Source organism: Engystomops pustulosus, chromosome 8 (assembly GCF_040894005.1).
Source record: "Engystomops pustulosus chromosome 8, aEngPut4.maternal, whole genome shotgun sequence".
NCBI classification, from domain to species: Eukaryota; Metazoa; Chordata; class Amphibia; order Anura; family Leptodactylidae; genus Engystomops; species Engystomops pustulosus.
In genome coordinates, this window is record NC_092418.1 from 9,132,156 (window position 1) to 9,150,734 (window position 18,579).

The window sequence follows — 18,579 nt, forward strand, 5'->3', positions numbered from 1 at the left end:
ATTATACACCACCACTAGGAGGAGATCACTACATACACATTATACACCACCACTAGGGGGAGATCACTACATACACATTATACACCACCACTAGGAGGAGATCACTACATACAGATTATACACCACCACTAGGGGGAGATCACTACATACAGATTATACACCACCACTAGGGGGAGATCACTACATACAGATTATACACCACCACTAGGAGGAGATCACTACATACACATTATACACCACCACTAGGGGGAGATCACTATATACAGATTATACACCACCACTAGGAGGAGATAGCTACATACAGATTATACACCACCACTAGGGGGAGATCACTACATACACATTATACACCACCACTAGGAGGAGATCACTACATACATATTATACACCACCACTAGGGGGAGCTCACTACATACAGATTATACACCACCACTAGGAGGAGATCACTACATACAGATTATACACCACCACTAGGAGGAGATCACTACATACAGATTATACACCACCACTAGGGGGAGATCACTACATACACATTAAACACCACCACTAGGGGGAGATCACTACATACAGATTATACACCACCACTCGGGGGAGATCACTACATACAGATTATACACCACCACTAGGGGGAGATCACTACATACAGATTATACAACACCACTAGGAGGAGATAACTACATACAGATTATACACCACCACTAGGGGGAGATCACTACATACACATTATACACCACCACTAGGGGGAGCTCACTACATACAGATTATACACCACCACTAGGAGGAGATCACTACATACAGATTATACACCACCACTAGGGGGAGATTACTACATACAGATTATACACCACCACTAGGGGGAGATCACTACATACACATTATACACCACCACTAGGGGGAAATCACTACATACAGATTATACACCACCACTAGGGGGAGATCACTACATACAGATTATACACCACCACTAGGGGGAGATCACTACATACAGATTATACACCACCACTAGGGGGAGATCACTACATACAGATTATACATCACCACTAGGAGGAGATCACTACATACAGATTATACACCACCACTAGGAGGAGATCACTACATACAGATTATACACTACCACTAGGGGGAGCTCACTACATACAGATTATACATCACCACTAGGGGGAGCTCACTACATACACATTATACACCACCACTAGGGGGAGATCACTACATACACATTATACACCACCACTAGGGGGAGCTCACTACATACACATTATACACCACCACTAGGAGGAGATCACTACATACACATTATACACCACCACTAGGAGAGATCACTACATACAGATTATACACCACCACTAGGAGGAGATCACTACATACAGATTATACATCACCACTAGGAGGAGATCACTACATACAGATTATACACCACCACTAGGGGGAGATCATTACATACAGATTATACACCACCACTAGGGGGAGATCATTACATACAGATTATACACCACCACTAGGGGGAGATCACTACATACAGATTATACACCACCACTAGGGGGAGATCACTACATACACATTATACACCACCACTAGGAGGAGATCACTACATACACATTATACACCACCACTAGGAGGAGATCACTACATACAGATTATACACCACCACTAGGAGGAGATCACTACATACAGATTATACACCACCACTAGGAGGAGATCACTACATACAGATTATACACTACCACTAGGGGGAGCTCACTACATACAGATTATACATCACCACTAGGGGGAGCTCACTACATACACATTATACACCTCCACTAGGGGGAGATCACTACATACACATTATACACCACCACTAGGGGGAGCTCACTACATACACATTATACACCACCACTAGGAGGAGATCACTACATACACATTATACACCACCACTAGGAGAGATCACTACATACAGATTATACACCACCACTAGGAGGAGATCACTACATACAGATTATACACCACCACTAGGAGAGATCACTACATACAGATTATACACCACCACTAGGAGGAGATCACTACATACAGATTATACACCACCACTAGGAGGAGATCACTACATACAGATTATACACCACCACTAGGGGGAGATCATTACATACAGATTATACACCACCACTAGGAGGAGATCACTACATACAGAGTATACACCACCACTAGGGGGAGATCACTACATACAGATTATACACCACCACTAGGAGGAGATCACTACATACACATTATACACCACCACTAGGAGGAGATCACTACATACAGATTATACACCACCACTAGGAGGAGATCACTACATACAGATTATACACCACCACTAGGAGGAGATCACTACATACAGATTATACACCACCACTAGGAGGAGATCACTACATACAGATTATACACCACCACTAGGGGGAGATCACTACATACAGATTATACACCACCACTAGGGGGAGATCACTACATACAGATTATACACCACCACTAGGAAGAGATCACTACATACAGATTATACACCACCACTAGGAGGAGATCACTACATACAGATTATACACCACCACTAGGAGGAGATCACTACATACAGATTATACACCACCACTAGGAGGAGATCACTACATACACATTATACACCACCACTAGGAGGAGATCACTACATACACATTATACACCACCACTAGGAGGAGATCACTGCATACACATTATACACCACCACTAGGAGGAGATCACTACATACAGATTATACACCACCACTAGAAGGAGCTCACTACATACACATTATACACCACCACTAGGGGGAGATCACTACATACAGATTATACACCACCACTAGGAGGAGATCACTACATACAGATTATACACCACCACTAGGGGGAGATCACTACATACAGATTATACACCACCACTAGGGGGAGATCACTACATACACATTATACACCATCACTAGGGGGAGATCACCACATACAGATTATACACCACCACTAGGAGGAGATCACTACATACAGATTATACACCACCACTAGGAGGAGATCACTACATACAGATTATACACCACCACTAGGGGGAGATCACTACATACAGATTATACACCACCACTAGGAGGAGATCACTATATACAGATTATACACCACCATAAGAGGGAGCTCACTACAAACAGATTATACACCACCACCAGGGGGAGATCACTACATACAGATTATGCATCACCACTAGGGGGAGATCACTACATACACATTATACACCACCACTAGGAGGAGATCACTACATACAGATTATGCATCACCACTAGGGGGAGATCACTACATACACATTATACACCACCACTAGGAGGAGATCACTACATACACATTATACACCACCACTAGGGGGAGATCACTACATACACATTATACACCACAACTAGGAGGAGATCACTACATACAGATTATACACCACCACTAGGGGGAGATCACTACATACACATTATACACCACCACTAGGAGGAGATCACTACATACACATTATACACCACCACTAGGAGGAGATCACTACATACAGATTATACACCACCACTAGGAGGAGATCACTACATACACATTATACACCACCACTAGGGGGAGCTCACTACATACACATTATACACCACCACTAGGGGGAGATCACTACATACACATTATACACCACCACTAGGGGGAGATCACTACATACACATTATACACCACCACTAGGGGGAGCTCTCTACATACATATTATACATCACCACTAGGAGGAGATCACTACATACACATTATACACCACCACTAGGAGGAGATCACTACATACAGATTATACACCACCACTAGGGGGAGATCACTACATACAGATTATACACCACCACTAGGGGGAGATCACTACATACAGATTATACACCACCACTAGGGGGAGATCACTACATACAGATTATACACCACCACTAGAGGGAGATCAATACATACAGATTATACACCACCACTAGGGGGAGATCACTACATACACATTATACAGCCACCACTAGGAGGAGATCACTACATTCAGATTATACACCACCACTAGGCGGAGATCACTACATACAGATTATACAACACCACTAGGAGGAGATCACTATGTACACATTATACACCACCACTAGGGGGAGATCACTACATACAGATCATACACCACTACTAGGGGGAGATCACTACATACACATTATACACCACCACTAGGAGGAGATCACTACATACAGATTATACACCACCATAAGAGGGAGCTCACTACAAACAGATTATACACCACCACTAGGGGGAGGTCACTACATACAGATTATACACCACCACTAGGGGGAGATCACTACATACACATTATACACCACCACTAGGGGGAGATCACTACATACACATTATACACCACCACTAGGGGGAGATCACTACATACACATTATACACCACCACTAGGGGGAGATCACTACATACACATTATACACCACCACTAGGGGGAGATCACTACATACACATTATACACCACCACTAGGAGGAGATCACTACATACACATTATACACCACCACTAGGGGGAGATCACTACATACAGATCATACACCACCACTAGGGGGAGATCACTACATACACATTATACACCACCACTAGGGGGAGATCACTACATACAGATTATACACCACCACTAGGGGGAGATCACTACATACACATTATACACCACCACTAGGGGGAGATCACTACATACAGATTATACACCACCACTAGGGGGAGATCACTACATACAGATCATACACCACTACTAGGGGGAGATCACTACATACACATTATACACCACCACTAGGAGGACATCACTACATACAGATTATACACCACCATAAGAGGGAGCTCACTACAAACAGATTATACACCACCACTAGGGGGAGATCACTACATACACATTATACACCACCACTAGGGGGAGATCACTACATACACATTATACACCACCACTAGGGGGAGATCACTACATACAGATTATACATCCCCACTAGGGGGAGCTCACTACATACACATTATACACCACCACTAGGGGGAGATCACTACATACAGATTATACACCACCACTAGGGGGAGATCACTACATACAGATTATACACCACCACTAGGGGGAGATCACTACATACACATTATACACCACCACTAGGGGGAGATCACTACATACAGATTATACACCACCACTAGGGGGAGATCACTACATACAGATTATACACCACCACTAGGGGGAGATCACTACATACACATTATACACCACCACTAGGGGGAGATCACTACATACACAATATACACCACCACTAGGGGGAGATCACTACATACACATTATACACCACCACTAGGGGGAGATCACTACATACACATTATACACCACCACTAGGGGGAGATCACTACATACAGATTATACACCACCACTAGGAGGAGATCACTACATACAGATTATACACCACCACTAGGGGGAGATCACTACATACAGATTTTACACCACCACTAGGGGGAGATCACTACATACACATTATACACCACCACTAGGAGGAGATCACTACATACAGATTATACACCACCACTAGGGGGAGATCACTACATACAGATTATACACCACCACTAGGGGGAGATCACTACATACAGATTATACACCACCACTAGGAGGAGATCACTACATACAGATTATACACCACCACTAGGGGGAGATCACTACATACAGATTATACATCACCACTAGGAGGAGATCACTACATACACATTATACACCACCACTAGGAGGAGATCACTACATACACATTATACACCACCACTAGGAGGAGATCACTACATACAGATTATACACCACCACTAGGGGGAGATCACTACATACAGATTATACATCACCACTAGGAGGAGATCACTACATACACATTATACACCACCACTAGGAGGAGATCACTACATACACATTATACACCACCACTAGGGGGAGCTGCTCACATGCACCATACAGACATATTCCAATACTAAGAATACAGTACTTACGTGTAGTGGATTGTGCGGAGTTATGCCCTTTCCTAAAATAGAGAAATTGGAAATTATTGGGAAGAATCTGAATTATGGCGACTATATAAAAATAACTCACACATCTGATCGCTGTGCCCTGTGCAGGTCCTGAACTACAGAGAAGAGATTGGAAATACAGGTGAATGTGAATATAACATATTACAGGTGACTCCTTGCCCCACACGCCATTATAACCTGAATGCTAGAACTGACACACTTTCTGCTTGCTGTCAGTGAACAAGACCAGCCACAAGCTATAAAACCCTACTTTCCTGATTCTCACTGTTGCATGTTATTATGAATAAGTTCATCAAACTCTCATACCCTGTTTTTCAGTTCACATGTTATAAGATCTCTGCTTGATTTCAGTGAACAGAAATCTTCATATAAAACCAATCCTTATCATGTCCAGCATGTACAGCTGAAGGGTTCATAGCAGTGTATTAGTTACTAGGCTTCTAGGTAAACCAGCAAGCAGAGGTGTTGAAAATACCGAAGACCTCAAATCCAAAATCAGGTGGGGGATTAAAAGTCCTTTCTAGAATTCCCTCTTTTAAAAATTATCCTCCAAAGTTATATTACAAGAGCAGAGAAAAGTCATGTTTACCTGAGACGGGTCAGGCTGAGAGGCTGGAGGAGGGAGCGTCACTTCTGAGTCCTACCTTTAATTCTGGTATCATTTTAAAGAGCGAAGTTTAAGTTTCAATCACATCAGGTCCTTCATCTGGGAGCTACAGAGCCAGAGAGATTTTTATCTGCAGCTCATATTCCTAACTATCTATCTCCATTTCTGTAGATCACAGAACCACAAGTCTGATGCAGTCTAAAAGATACAATTCTCTTCTTTAATCTGATACCAGAACCACAGTTTGAGCTGCTATAGAATCCATGATATAGTTTTTTAAATTTAGAAACCCATACATTTTTCTGCTCATTTTCACATGCCTTTGGGGGGTGATTTGTCATAGGCAAATGTGGGAGATCAGAGGTGCAACTACAGGGGTAGCAGCTGCTATGGGGCCCGCAGGTCTGATAATAAGTCACCCCTCTACATCCCCAGAACCTACTTTCCTCAAAATCCTCTTCATAATCTGCATCATGTTCTGCTGTAAAGATGAGAAAAAGGCAATTCTTTGGTAAATTTAATGGATTATGCCAACCATGATTATGCCTTTAAATTTTTATGACCACTCCCACAATTCTGACACCGCCCCCTCTGTTAGCTCCACCTCTTCTTTCCCAGACCCCGGACTATACCCTGGTTTGAGACGGAGTGACAGACGTTGAGTTACCGGTAGTTGGTTCCTGGGTAGCAGAAGGCGGGGCCTCAGCACCCGGAGGTTGATTTGGGGGGTACAGATCTGTAAATCAGTTAAACAATGTCAAAAATTGGAATTAATCTTGAGAAGTGAGAATCTATTCAGTGTAGATTAGAGCCCACCTCTTTCATAACGAAACGCCGGTCCTGGGGTCCTGCCAAAGAGATGACAATAGGGAGAAGTGCAGGACAACAATTGACGTCTATCACAGTTATAATGAATTGGTTCTTACGGAGGAGGCGGAGGCTCGGGGCGGGCGGCCGGTTCGGGGGGTTTATCCTGGAAAACTAAACGGAAAAAAAGATTAGAAAAATGAGATATTAGGAGAGATATTAGGTTGTGGGAACCAACCTCAAAATATGACCTAAAACCTGTCCCCATAAAAGTCCTAAACCAAACCCTTATGAAAGGTCAGAACCCATCACAGACTAAATAAAAATCCCCAACAAACCCAAGGACCAGGACTGAACTCAAATATATTTCAAAAACCCTAAAAAAAACCTTAACACAAGCCCTGAACCTAAATACAAGCCCCAAACCTAAATACAAGCCCTGAACCTAAATACAAGCCCTGAACCGAAACACAAGCCCTTAACCTAAACACAAGCCCCGAACCTAAATACAAGCCCCGAACCTAAATACAAGCCCTGAACCTAAACACAAGCCCTGAACCTAAATACAAGCCCTGAACCTAAACACAAGCCCTGAACCTAAATACAAGCCCTGAACCTAAATACAAGCCCTGAAACCTAAATACAAGCCCTGAACCTAAATACAAGCCCCGAACCTAAATACAAGCCCTGAACCTAAATCCAAGCCCTGAACCTAAATACAAGCCCTGAACCTAAATCCAAGCCCTGAACCTAAATACAAGCCCTGAACCTAAACACAAGCCCTGAACCTAAATATAAGCCCTTAACCTAAACACAAGCCCTGAACCTAAATACAAGCCCTGAACCTAAATATAAGCCCTGAACCTAAACACAAGCCCTGAACCTAAATACAAGCCCTGAACCTAAATACAAGCCCTGAAACCTAAATACAAGCCCCGAACCTAAATACAAGCCCCGAAACTAAATACAAGCCCTGAACCTAAATACAAGCCCCGAACCTAAATACAAGCCCTGAACCTAAATACAAGCCCTGAACCGAAACACAAGCCCTTAACCTAAATACAAGCCCCGAACCTAAATACAAGCCCCGAACCTAAATACAAGCCCTGAACCTAAACACAAGCCCTGAACCTAAATACAAGCCCTGAACCTAAATACAAGCCCTGAAACCTAAATACAAGCCCTGAACCTAAATACAAGCCCCGAACCTAAATACAAGCCCTGAACCTAAATACAAGCCCCGAACCTAAATACAAGCCCTGAACCTAAATACAAGCCCTGAACCTAAATACAAGCCCCGAACCTAAATACAAGCCCTGAACCTAAATACAAGCCCTGAACCGAAACACAAGCCCTGAACCTAAATATAAGCCCTGAACCTAAACACAAGCCCTGAACCTAAATACAAGCCCTGAACCTAAATACAAGCCCTGAACCTAAATACAAGTCCTGAACCTAAACACAAGCCCTGAACCTAAATATAAGCCCTGAACCTAAACACAAGCCCTGAACCTAAATACAAGCCCTGAACCTAAACACAAGTCCTGAACCTAAATACAAGCCCTGAACCTAAACACAAGCCCTGAACCTAAATACAAGCCCTGAACCTAAACACAAGCCCTGAACCTAAATACAAGCCCTGAACCTAAACACAAGCCCTGAACCTAAATACAAGCCCTGAACCTAAACACAAGCCCTAAACTTAAATACAAGCCCTGAACCTAAATACAAGCCCTGAACCTAAACACAAGCCCTGAACCTTAATACAAGCCCTGAACCTAAATATAAGCCCTGAACCTAAACACAAGCCCTGAACCTAAATATAAGCCCTGAACCTAAACACAAGTCCTGAACCTAAATATAAGCCCTTAACCTAAACACAAGTCCTGAACCTAAATACAAGCCCTGAACCTAAACACAAGTCCTGAACCTAAATACAAGCCCTGAACCTAAACACAAGCCCTGAACCTAAATACAAGCCCTGAACCTAAACACAAGCCCTGAACCTAAATACAAGCCCTGAACCTAAATACAACCCCTGAACCTAAATACAAGCCCTGAACCTAAATATAAGCCCTTAACCTAAATACAAGCCCTGAACCTAAATACAAGCCCTGAACCTAAATACAAGCCCTGAACCTAAATATAAGCCCTGAACCTAAATACAAGCCCTGAACCTAAATATGAGCCGTGAACCAAAACACAAGCCCTTAACCTAAATACAAGCCCTGAACCTAAATATGAGCCCTGAACCTAAACACAAGCCCTGAACCGAAACACAAGCCCTGAACCTAAATACAAGCCCTGAACCTAATCACAAGCCCTGAACCTAAACACAAGGGCAGAACCTAAACACAAGCCCTGAACCTAAACACAAGCCCTGACCCTAAACACAAGCCCTGAACCTAAACACAAGCCCTAAACTTGAACCCAACTCTAGGAGCTATTCATAGCCATACCCTAACACATCCCGATCCCAAACCTAACACAAGACCTAGCTCTAGACTTACACCCAAGTGTCCTGAACAAAAACATGACCTAAACCTAAAACTCAAGCCCTGAATTCAGCACCAAAACCCAACTGAAGTTCTACAACCAATCCCAACTCCCAGCCTCCTACAGCCATCTCTAATGTTGGAAAGCCTGAAGACTGAGGAGAACTGGACACCAGAGGGGTGAGGAGCACTTACACTTCCAGCAGCTTTTGCGCTTCCAGTAGCTTGTGCAGCCAATTATAGCAATGATCACCACTATTCCAAATTGAGCCATCACCCAGTCTTCCGATGCCATGGGGGGCATTTGGTTTCCTCTGTCCAGCCACATCTTTCCGACTTATGTCCTGATGCCCTTGGTCATCCTAAGCCTTCTCCGCGTGGCCTTTCTTCTCAGTGGCTACTTCTTCTCTCCTTGCGCCACTACTCACCTTCAAGGCCAGCAGCTTCGTCAGCTTTGTCTCTACTCTCTACCTTTTCCTATCGTGATCAGTAGGTGGTGTGACCCACTAGAGCAATATGAAAGATCTTTACAGTCAGTGTACACCCTCTGATATGAGTCACAAGTAGCAAAGAACCAGGCTGTATGAAAACCACCAAAGCCACACAGGACAGGATGTTCGCCGTATACCGACTTCTTGTACATTTATGGGTCTCCGAATGTCAGCGGTATTATTGTCACCGGAGATTTGTAGACCTCTTCCACAGGCACGATGAGAACATTTATAAGCTCCATTTTAGTTGTCTAGTTCTTGGCTGGTGTTTTCTTGTTGTTGATAGAACATAATCTAGGATGTGTTCCACATTGTAACCCCAAGTTTTCAGTCTAGAACACTAAAAATGTATTATGTATTGCTCTGTATCCAATGCCAAAGCTGTCTTCAAACTAAGCCTGTACTAAACTAAGTTCTGTACACGCTAGTGTAGCCATCAACTTCTTCTCCTGACCACTGACCCTATGAGAGAAGACAGTGGTTTAGGTGGGCACCAGACAGCTCTTACTTGTCATGGTTGGGTATGGTTGGGCATCCAACACCTTGATTCCACTTTCATATTTATGTGAAGCTCACCATCTATAGTAGGAGTATGGTGGCCTCTTCCCCAATAAAAGTCATCAGAAGAGAGAAGAATCATAAAGTAAGACTTAACACGACGACCCCTTTGTTCTCAGGTGTGACTAGAGGCCACCATACTGCAAATACATGGGTATGTGGTGGAGCTATGAGGAATAGCCGACCGAAATCTCTTCCTATTTCATAAACCAAGTAACGGGACTGAAGGTTTGAGGTTCCTTTGACGCCCGTGGGAGATCACTGCACCCGTGGATTGAACACAAAACCTTTAATAACAGATATTTAGATGAACAAAAGGAGAACAAAACTATGAGAAATAAATAAGCATCAACATAAAATACATCACGTCCTTTAGATCTCTAACATTAGGGTGGGGTTTATGTAGAGGCAGGCGGAGTTTGTAGAAGATCATACTATGACATCATACTAAAATATGATATCACTTAAATACCCCCAAAATATCCGGAAACTGAAGACTTCCAAAAATAAAGAGTGAAATGGGGAAGTCAAGGCCGAGTCCATAGGAACTCCAGGGGAGGGACTTAAACTTCCTTATTATAATAATGACAAAAGTTGCAGGTCAGGTGACCCAATATCAGAGCATGACGTGATAGGCTGTCAGTTATGAAGATTCTGTAAGCACCAACAATGGCCCCAGTCATCAAGGTGGAGAAACAGGTCCATGATCATAGAAGATTATCTCAGGATTAGAAAGAAAAACATAAAAGTATTTACAAAGTATAAATAACAAAAAACAAACCCCTCTACACATATTTCTCAGGATTGATAGCTTGCACACCCGAAATGTCCTAACAGTGTGCTGCTCTCCAGGATTGCTGGGGGTCATGGTTTAGCTACAGCTGGAGAGCTACAGGTTGGAGACCACCAAGTTGCATGGTTTTTAGGACCTATGTTTGAGCTAATGATGACTCAATAAACTCATCACTTATGATTCCATCATGGACAGATGAAGAAAACAACAATGTCAAATGTGGTTTTGTGAAATAGTTTCCAAATTTCCAAATTGAGAAGATCCGACATGGAATAGTCAATTTTCACCTTGAACAAGGCAACCAGCATCTCTGTTTTCTGGTCTTCAAGGATGAAACAAGGGTTGAAATTGACCTCAAGTTCCAAGGAGAGATGATGCTAACTAGGTGAGTGACAGAAGTTGGAAGTTGGTCATCTCCAAAATCTCTCTCTCACCAACTTAACTAAAACCCAAGTTCTTGGTTTAAAAATATGATCGGAACCCATGCAACATCCAACTTCTCAGTGTGGTCTACTGAATGAGAAGATCCAGGAAAAATGCCAGAAAGATCAATTAAACCCTAATAGTCCATCAAAAAGTAATCTTTTTGGAAATATTGGGAACTCCATCAGTTGGTGTCCTAGCCTGCAATACACAAAGGGTAAAACATTTACATTATCCAATTCTTTGTTCAGCTCCTTAGAGACTGGTGGGACCAGAACAAGAAGAAGACTATTGTCCCCCAGTGTGGGGTCTGTAGAAGGTCTGTACCTTTATGTCCTTTTTCAATGTTTTCATATTCCGGCACATCATCATCTTCGCTCTCTGAAAGACGTAATACAAGATGGTTTGTTATTGTTTTGTTGAGATAAAATTTCACGGGTGACACTGACGCCTGCAAATATTTAGAAACCTACCCGGGTTAATGGAGATGGGGTTTGTTTCAGCTTCTTCAACATTCACATACTCCAGACTTCCACCTTGGAGGAGGGAGAGAAAAATGGGAGTCATTTACTAAGGGCCCGATTCGCGTTTTCCCGATGTGTTACCCGAATATTTCCGATTTACGCCGATTTCCCTGTATTGCCCCAGTATTTTGGCGCACGCGATCGGATTGTGGCGCATCGGCGCCGGCATGCACGCAACGGAAATCGGGGGGCGTGGCCGAATGAAAGCCCGACGGATTCGGAAAAACCGCCGCAATTACAAAAAAAAAAAAAAAAGTGTTGCGAAACTTGCACTTACCTTCACTAGGAATAGGCCGGTGAACTTGAGTGCATTTCGGCGGGCCTCGGGGAACTTCAGCTCAGCCCGCCGGGTCTGAGGCAGTTCCTCCGCCGTCCGCCAGATGTCGCTGCTGCGCTGAGGTTCCCCCGACTTCCTCCATACATGATCCATGAATGGTCTGTCTGACCTCCTCCATACATGATCCATGAATGATCTGTCTGACCTCCTCCATACATGATCCATGAATGGTCTGTCTGACCTCCTCCATACATGATCCATGAATGATCTGTCTGACCTCCTCCATACATGATCCATGAATGATCTGTCTGACCTCCTCCATACATGATCCATGAATGGTCTGTCTGACCTCCTCCATACATGATCCATGAATGATCTGTCTGACCTCCTCCATAGATGATCCATGAATGGTCTGTCTGACCTCCTCCATACATGATCCATGAATGATCTGTCTGACCTCCTCCATACATGATCCATGAATGGTCTGTCTGACCTCCTCCATACATGATCCATGAATGGTCTGTCTAACCTTCTCCATACATGATCCATGAATGGTCTGTCTAACCTTCTCCATACATGATCCATGAATGGTCTGTCTGACCTCCTCCATACATGATCCATGAATGGTCTGTCTAACCTTCTCCATACATGATCCATGAATGGTCTGTCTAACCTTCTCCATACATGATCCATGAATGGTCTGTCTGACCTCCTCCATACATGATCCATGAATGATCTGTCTGACCTCCTCCATACATGATCCATGAATGGTCTGTCTAACCTCCTCCATACATGATCCATGAATGGTCTGTCTGACCTCCTCCATACATGATCCATAAATGGTCTGTCTAACCTTCTCCATACATGATCCATGAATGGTCTGTCTAACCTTCTACATGCATGATCCATGAATGGTCTGTCTGACCTCCTCCATACATGATCCATGAATGGTCTGTCTGACCTCCTCCATACATGATCCATGAATGGTCTGTCTAACCTTCTCCATACATGATCCATGAAGGGTCTGTCTGACCTCCTCCATACATGATCCATGAATGATCTGTCTGACCTCCTCCATACATGATCCATGAAGGGTCTGTCTGACCTCCTCCATACATGATCCATGAAGGGTCTGTCTGACCTTCTCCATACATGATCCATGAAGGGTCTGTCTGACCTTCTCCATACATGATCCATGAATGGTCTGTCTGACCTCCTCCATACATGATCCATGAATGGTCTGTCTGACCTCCTCCATACCTGATCCATGAATGATCTGTCTGACCTCCTCCATACATGATCCATGAAGGGTCTGTCTGACCTCCTCCATACATGATCCATGAATAGTCTGTCTGACCTCCTCCATACATGATCCATGAATGATCTGTCTGACCTCCTCCATACATGATCCATGAATGGTCTGTCTCACCTCCTCCATACATGATCCATGAAGGGTCTGTCTGACTTCCTCCATACATGATCCATGAATGATCTGTCTGACCTCCTCCATACATGATCCATGAATGATCTGTCTGACCTCCTCCATACATGATCCATGAATGATCTGTCTGACCTCCTCCATACATGATCCATGAATGGCCTGTCTGACCTCCTCCATACATGATCCATGAATGGTCTGTCTGACCTCCTCCATACCTGATCCATGAAGGGTCTGTCTGACCTCCTACATACATGATCCATGAATGGTATGTCTGAACTCCTCCATACATGATCCATGAATGATCTGTCTAACCTTCTCCATACATGATCCATGAAGGGTCTGTCTGACCTCCTCCATACATGATCCATGAATGATCTGTCTGACCTTCTCCATACATGATCCATGAATGGTCTGTCTGACCTCCTCCATACATGATCCATGAATGGTCTGTCTGACCTCCTCCATACATGATCCATGAAGGGTCTGTCTGACCTCCTCCATACATGATCCATGAATGATCTGTCTGACCTCCTCCATACATGATCCATGAATGGTCTGTCTCACCTCCTCCATACATGATCCATGAAGGGTCTGTCTGACTTCCTCCATACATGATCCATGAATGGTCTGTCTGACCTCCTCCATACATGATCCATGAATGATCTGTCTGACCTCCTCCATACATGATCCATGAATGATCTGTCTGACCTCCTCCATACATGATCCATGAATGGCCTGTCTGACCTCCTCCATACATGATCCATGAATGGTCTGTCTGACCTCCTCCATACCTGATCCATGAAGGGTCTGTCTGACCTCCTCCATACATGATCCATGAAGGGTCTGTCTCACCTCCTCCATACATGATCCATGAATGATCTGTCTGACCTCCTCCATACATGATCCATGAATGGTCTGTCTGACCTCCTCCATACATGATCCATGAATGGTCTGTCTGACCTCCTCCATACATGATCCATGAATGGCCTGTCTGACCTCCTCCATACCTGATCCATGAATGGCCTGTCTGACCTCCTCCATACCTGATCCATGAATGGTCTGTCTGACCTCCTCCATACCTGATCCATGAATGATCTGTCTGACCTCCTCCATACATGATCCATGAATGGTCTGTCTGACCTCCTCCATACCTGATCCATGAATGGTCTGTCTGACCTCCTCCATACATGATCCATGAATGGTCTGTCTGACCTCCTCCATACATGATCCATGAATGGTCTGTCTGACCTCCTCCATACATGATCCATGAATGGTCTGTCTGACCTCCTCCATACATGATCCATGAATGGTCTGTCTGACCTCCTCCATACATGATCCATGAATGGTCTCTCTGACCTCCTCCATAGATGATCCATGAATGATCTGTCTGACCTCCTCCATACATGATCCATGAATGATCTGTCTGACCTCCTCCATACCTGATCCATGAATGGTCTGTCTGACCTCCTCCATACCTGATCCATGAATGGTCTGTCTGACCTCCTCCATACATGATCCATGAATGATCTGTCTAACCTCCTCCATACATGATCCATGAATGGTCTGTCTGACCTCCTCCATACATGATCCATGAATGGTCTGTCTGACCTCCTCCATACATGATCCATGAAGGGTCTGTCTGACCTCCTCCATACATGATCCATGAATGATCTGTCTGACCTCCTCTATACATGATCCATGAATGGTCTGTCTGACCTCCTCCATACATGATCCATGAATGGTCTGTCTGACCTCCTCCATACATGATCCATGAATGATCTGTCTGACCTCCTCCATACATGATCCATGAATGATCTGTCTGACCTCCTCCATACATGATCCATGAATGATCTGTCCGACCTCCTCCATACATGATCCATGAATGGTCTGTCTGACCTCCTCCATACATGATCCATGAATGATCTGTCTGACCTCCTCCATACATGATCCATGAATGATCTGTCTGACCTCCTCCATACATGATCCATGAATGATCTGTCCGACCTCCTCCATACATGATCCATGAATGGTCTGTCTGACCTCCTCCATACATGATCCATGAATGGTCTGTCTGACCTCCTCCATACATGATCCATGAATGATCTGTCTGACCTCATCCATACATGATCCATGAATGATCTGTCTGACCTCCTCCATACCTGATCCATGAATGGTCTGTCTGACTTCCTCCATACATGATCCATGAATGATCTGTCTGACCTCCTCCATACATGATCCATGAATGATCTGTCTAACCTCCTCCATACATGATCCATGAATGATCTGTCTAACCTCCTCCATACCTGATCCATGAATGGTATGTCTAACCTCCTCCATACCTGATCCATGAATGGTCTGTCTGACCTCCTCCATACATGATCCATGAATGATCTGTCTGACCTCCTGCATACCTGATCCATGAATGGTCTGTCTGACCTCCTCCATACATGATCCATGAATGGTCTGTCTGACCTCCTCCATAGATGATCCATGAATGATCTGTCTGACCTCCTCCATACATGATCCATGAATGGTCTGTCTGACCTCCTCCATAGATGATCCATGAATGATCTGTCTGACCTCCTCCATACATGATCCATGAATGGTCTGTCTAACCTCCTCCATACATGATCCATGAATGATCTGTCTGACCTCCTCCATACATGATCCATGAATGATCTGTCTGACCTCCTCCATACATGATCCATGAATGGTCTGTCTAACCTTCTCCATACCTGATCCATGAATGATCTGTCTGACCTCCTCCATACATGATCCATGAATGGTCTGTCTAACCTCCTCCATACATGATCCATGAATGGTCTGTCTGACCTCCTCCATACATGATCCATGAATGATCTGTCTGACCTCCTCCATACATGATCCATGAATGGTCTGTCTGACCTCCTCCATACATGATCCATGAATGATCTGTCTGACCTCCTCCATACATGATCCATGAATGGTCTGTCTGACCTCCTCCGTACATGATCCATGAATGGTCTGTATGACCTCCTCCATACATGATCCATGAATGGTCTGTCTGACCTCCTCCATACATGATCCATGAATGGTCTGTCTGACCTCCTCCATACATGATCCATGAATGATCTGTCTGACCTCCTCCATACATGATCCATGAATGATCTGTCTGACCTCCTCCATACATGATCCATGAATAATCTGTCCGACCTCCTCCATACATGATCCATGAATGGTCTGTCTGACCTCCTCCATACATGATCCATGAATGGTCTGTCTGACCTCCTCCATACATGATCCATGAATGATCTGTCTGACCTCATCCATACATGATCCATGAATGATCTGTCTGACCTCCTCCATACCTGATCCATGAATGGTCTGTCTGACTTCCTCCATACATGATCCATGAATGGTATGTCTAACCTCCTCCATACCTGATCCATGAATGGTCTGTCTGACCTCCTCCATACATGATCCATGAATGATCTGTCTGACCTCCTCCATACATGATCCATGAATGGTCTGTCTGACCTCCTCCATACCTGATCCATGAATGGTCTGTCTGACTTCCTCCATACATGATCCATGAATGGTATGTCTAACCTCCTCCATACCTGATCCATGAATGGTCTGTCTGACCTCCTCCATACATGATCCATGAATGATCTGTCTGACCTCCTCCATACCTGATCCATGAATGGTCTGTCTGACCTCCTCCATACATGATCCATGAATGGTCTGTCTGACCTCCTCCATAGATGATCCATGAATGATCTGTCTGACCTCCTCCATACATGATCCATGAATGGTCTGTCTGACCTCCTCCATAGATGATCCATGAATGATCTGTTTGACCTCCTCCATACATGATCCATGAATGGTCTGTCTAACCTCCTCCATACATGATCCATGAATGATCTGTCTGACCTCCTCCATACATGATCCATGAATGATCTGTCTGACCTCCTCCATACATGATCCATGAATGGTCTGTCTAACCTTCTCCATACCTGATCCATGAATGATCTGTCTGACCTCCTCCATACATGATCCATGAATGGTCTGTCTAACCTCCTCCATACATGATCCATGAATGGTCTGTCTGACCTCCTCCATACATGATCCATGAATGATCT

General features: G+C 44.1%; 1 protein-coding gene across 1 annotated transcript in view; it reads right to left on the reverse strand.

Moving 5' to 3' along the window:
• Positions 1-18,579, reverse strand: part of LOC140074593 (uncharacterized) — a 59,045-nt gene that overhangs the window by 25,354 nt on the left and 15,112 nt on the right. Inside the window, exons 12-19 of the mRNA XM_072119601.1 lie at positions 12,690-12,752; positions 12,544-12,597; positions 7,576-7,630; positions 7,466-7,497; positions 7,317-7,385; positions 7,092-7,130; positions 6,104-6,137; positions 6,004-6,035 (exon numbers count right to left, since the gene is read on the reverse strand). Of these exons, the coding sequence (XP_071975702.1) occupies positions 6,004-6,035; positions 6,104-6,137; positions 7,092-7,130; positions 7,317-7,385; positions 7,466-7,497; positions 7,576-7,630; positions 12,544-12,597; positions 12,690-12,752 (378 nt within the window). The remainder of the gene's footprint in view (positions 1-6,003; positions 6,036-6,103; positions 6,138-7,091; positions 7,131-7,316; positions 7,386-7,465; positions 7,498-7,575; positions 7,631-12,543; positions 12,598-12,689; positions 12,753-18,579) is intronic.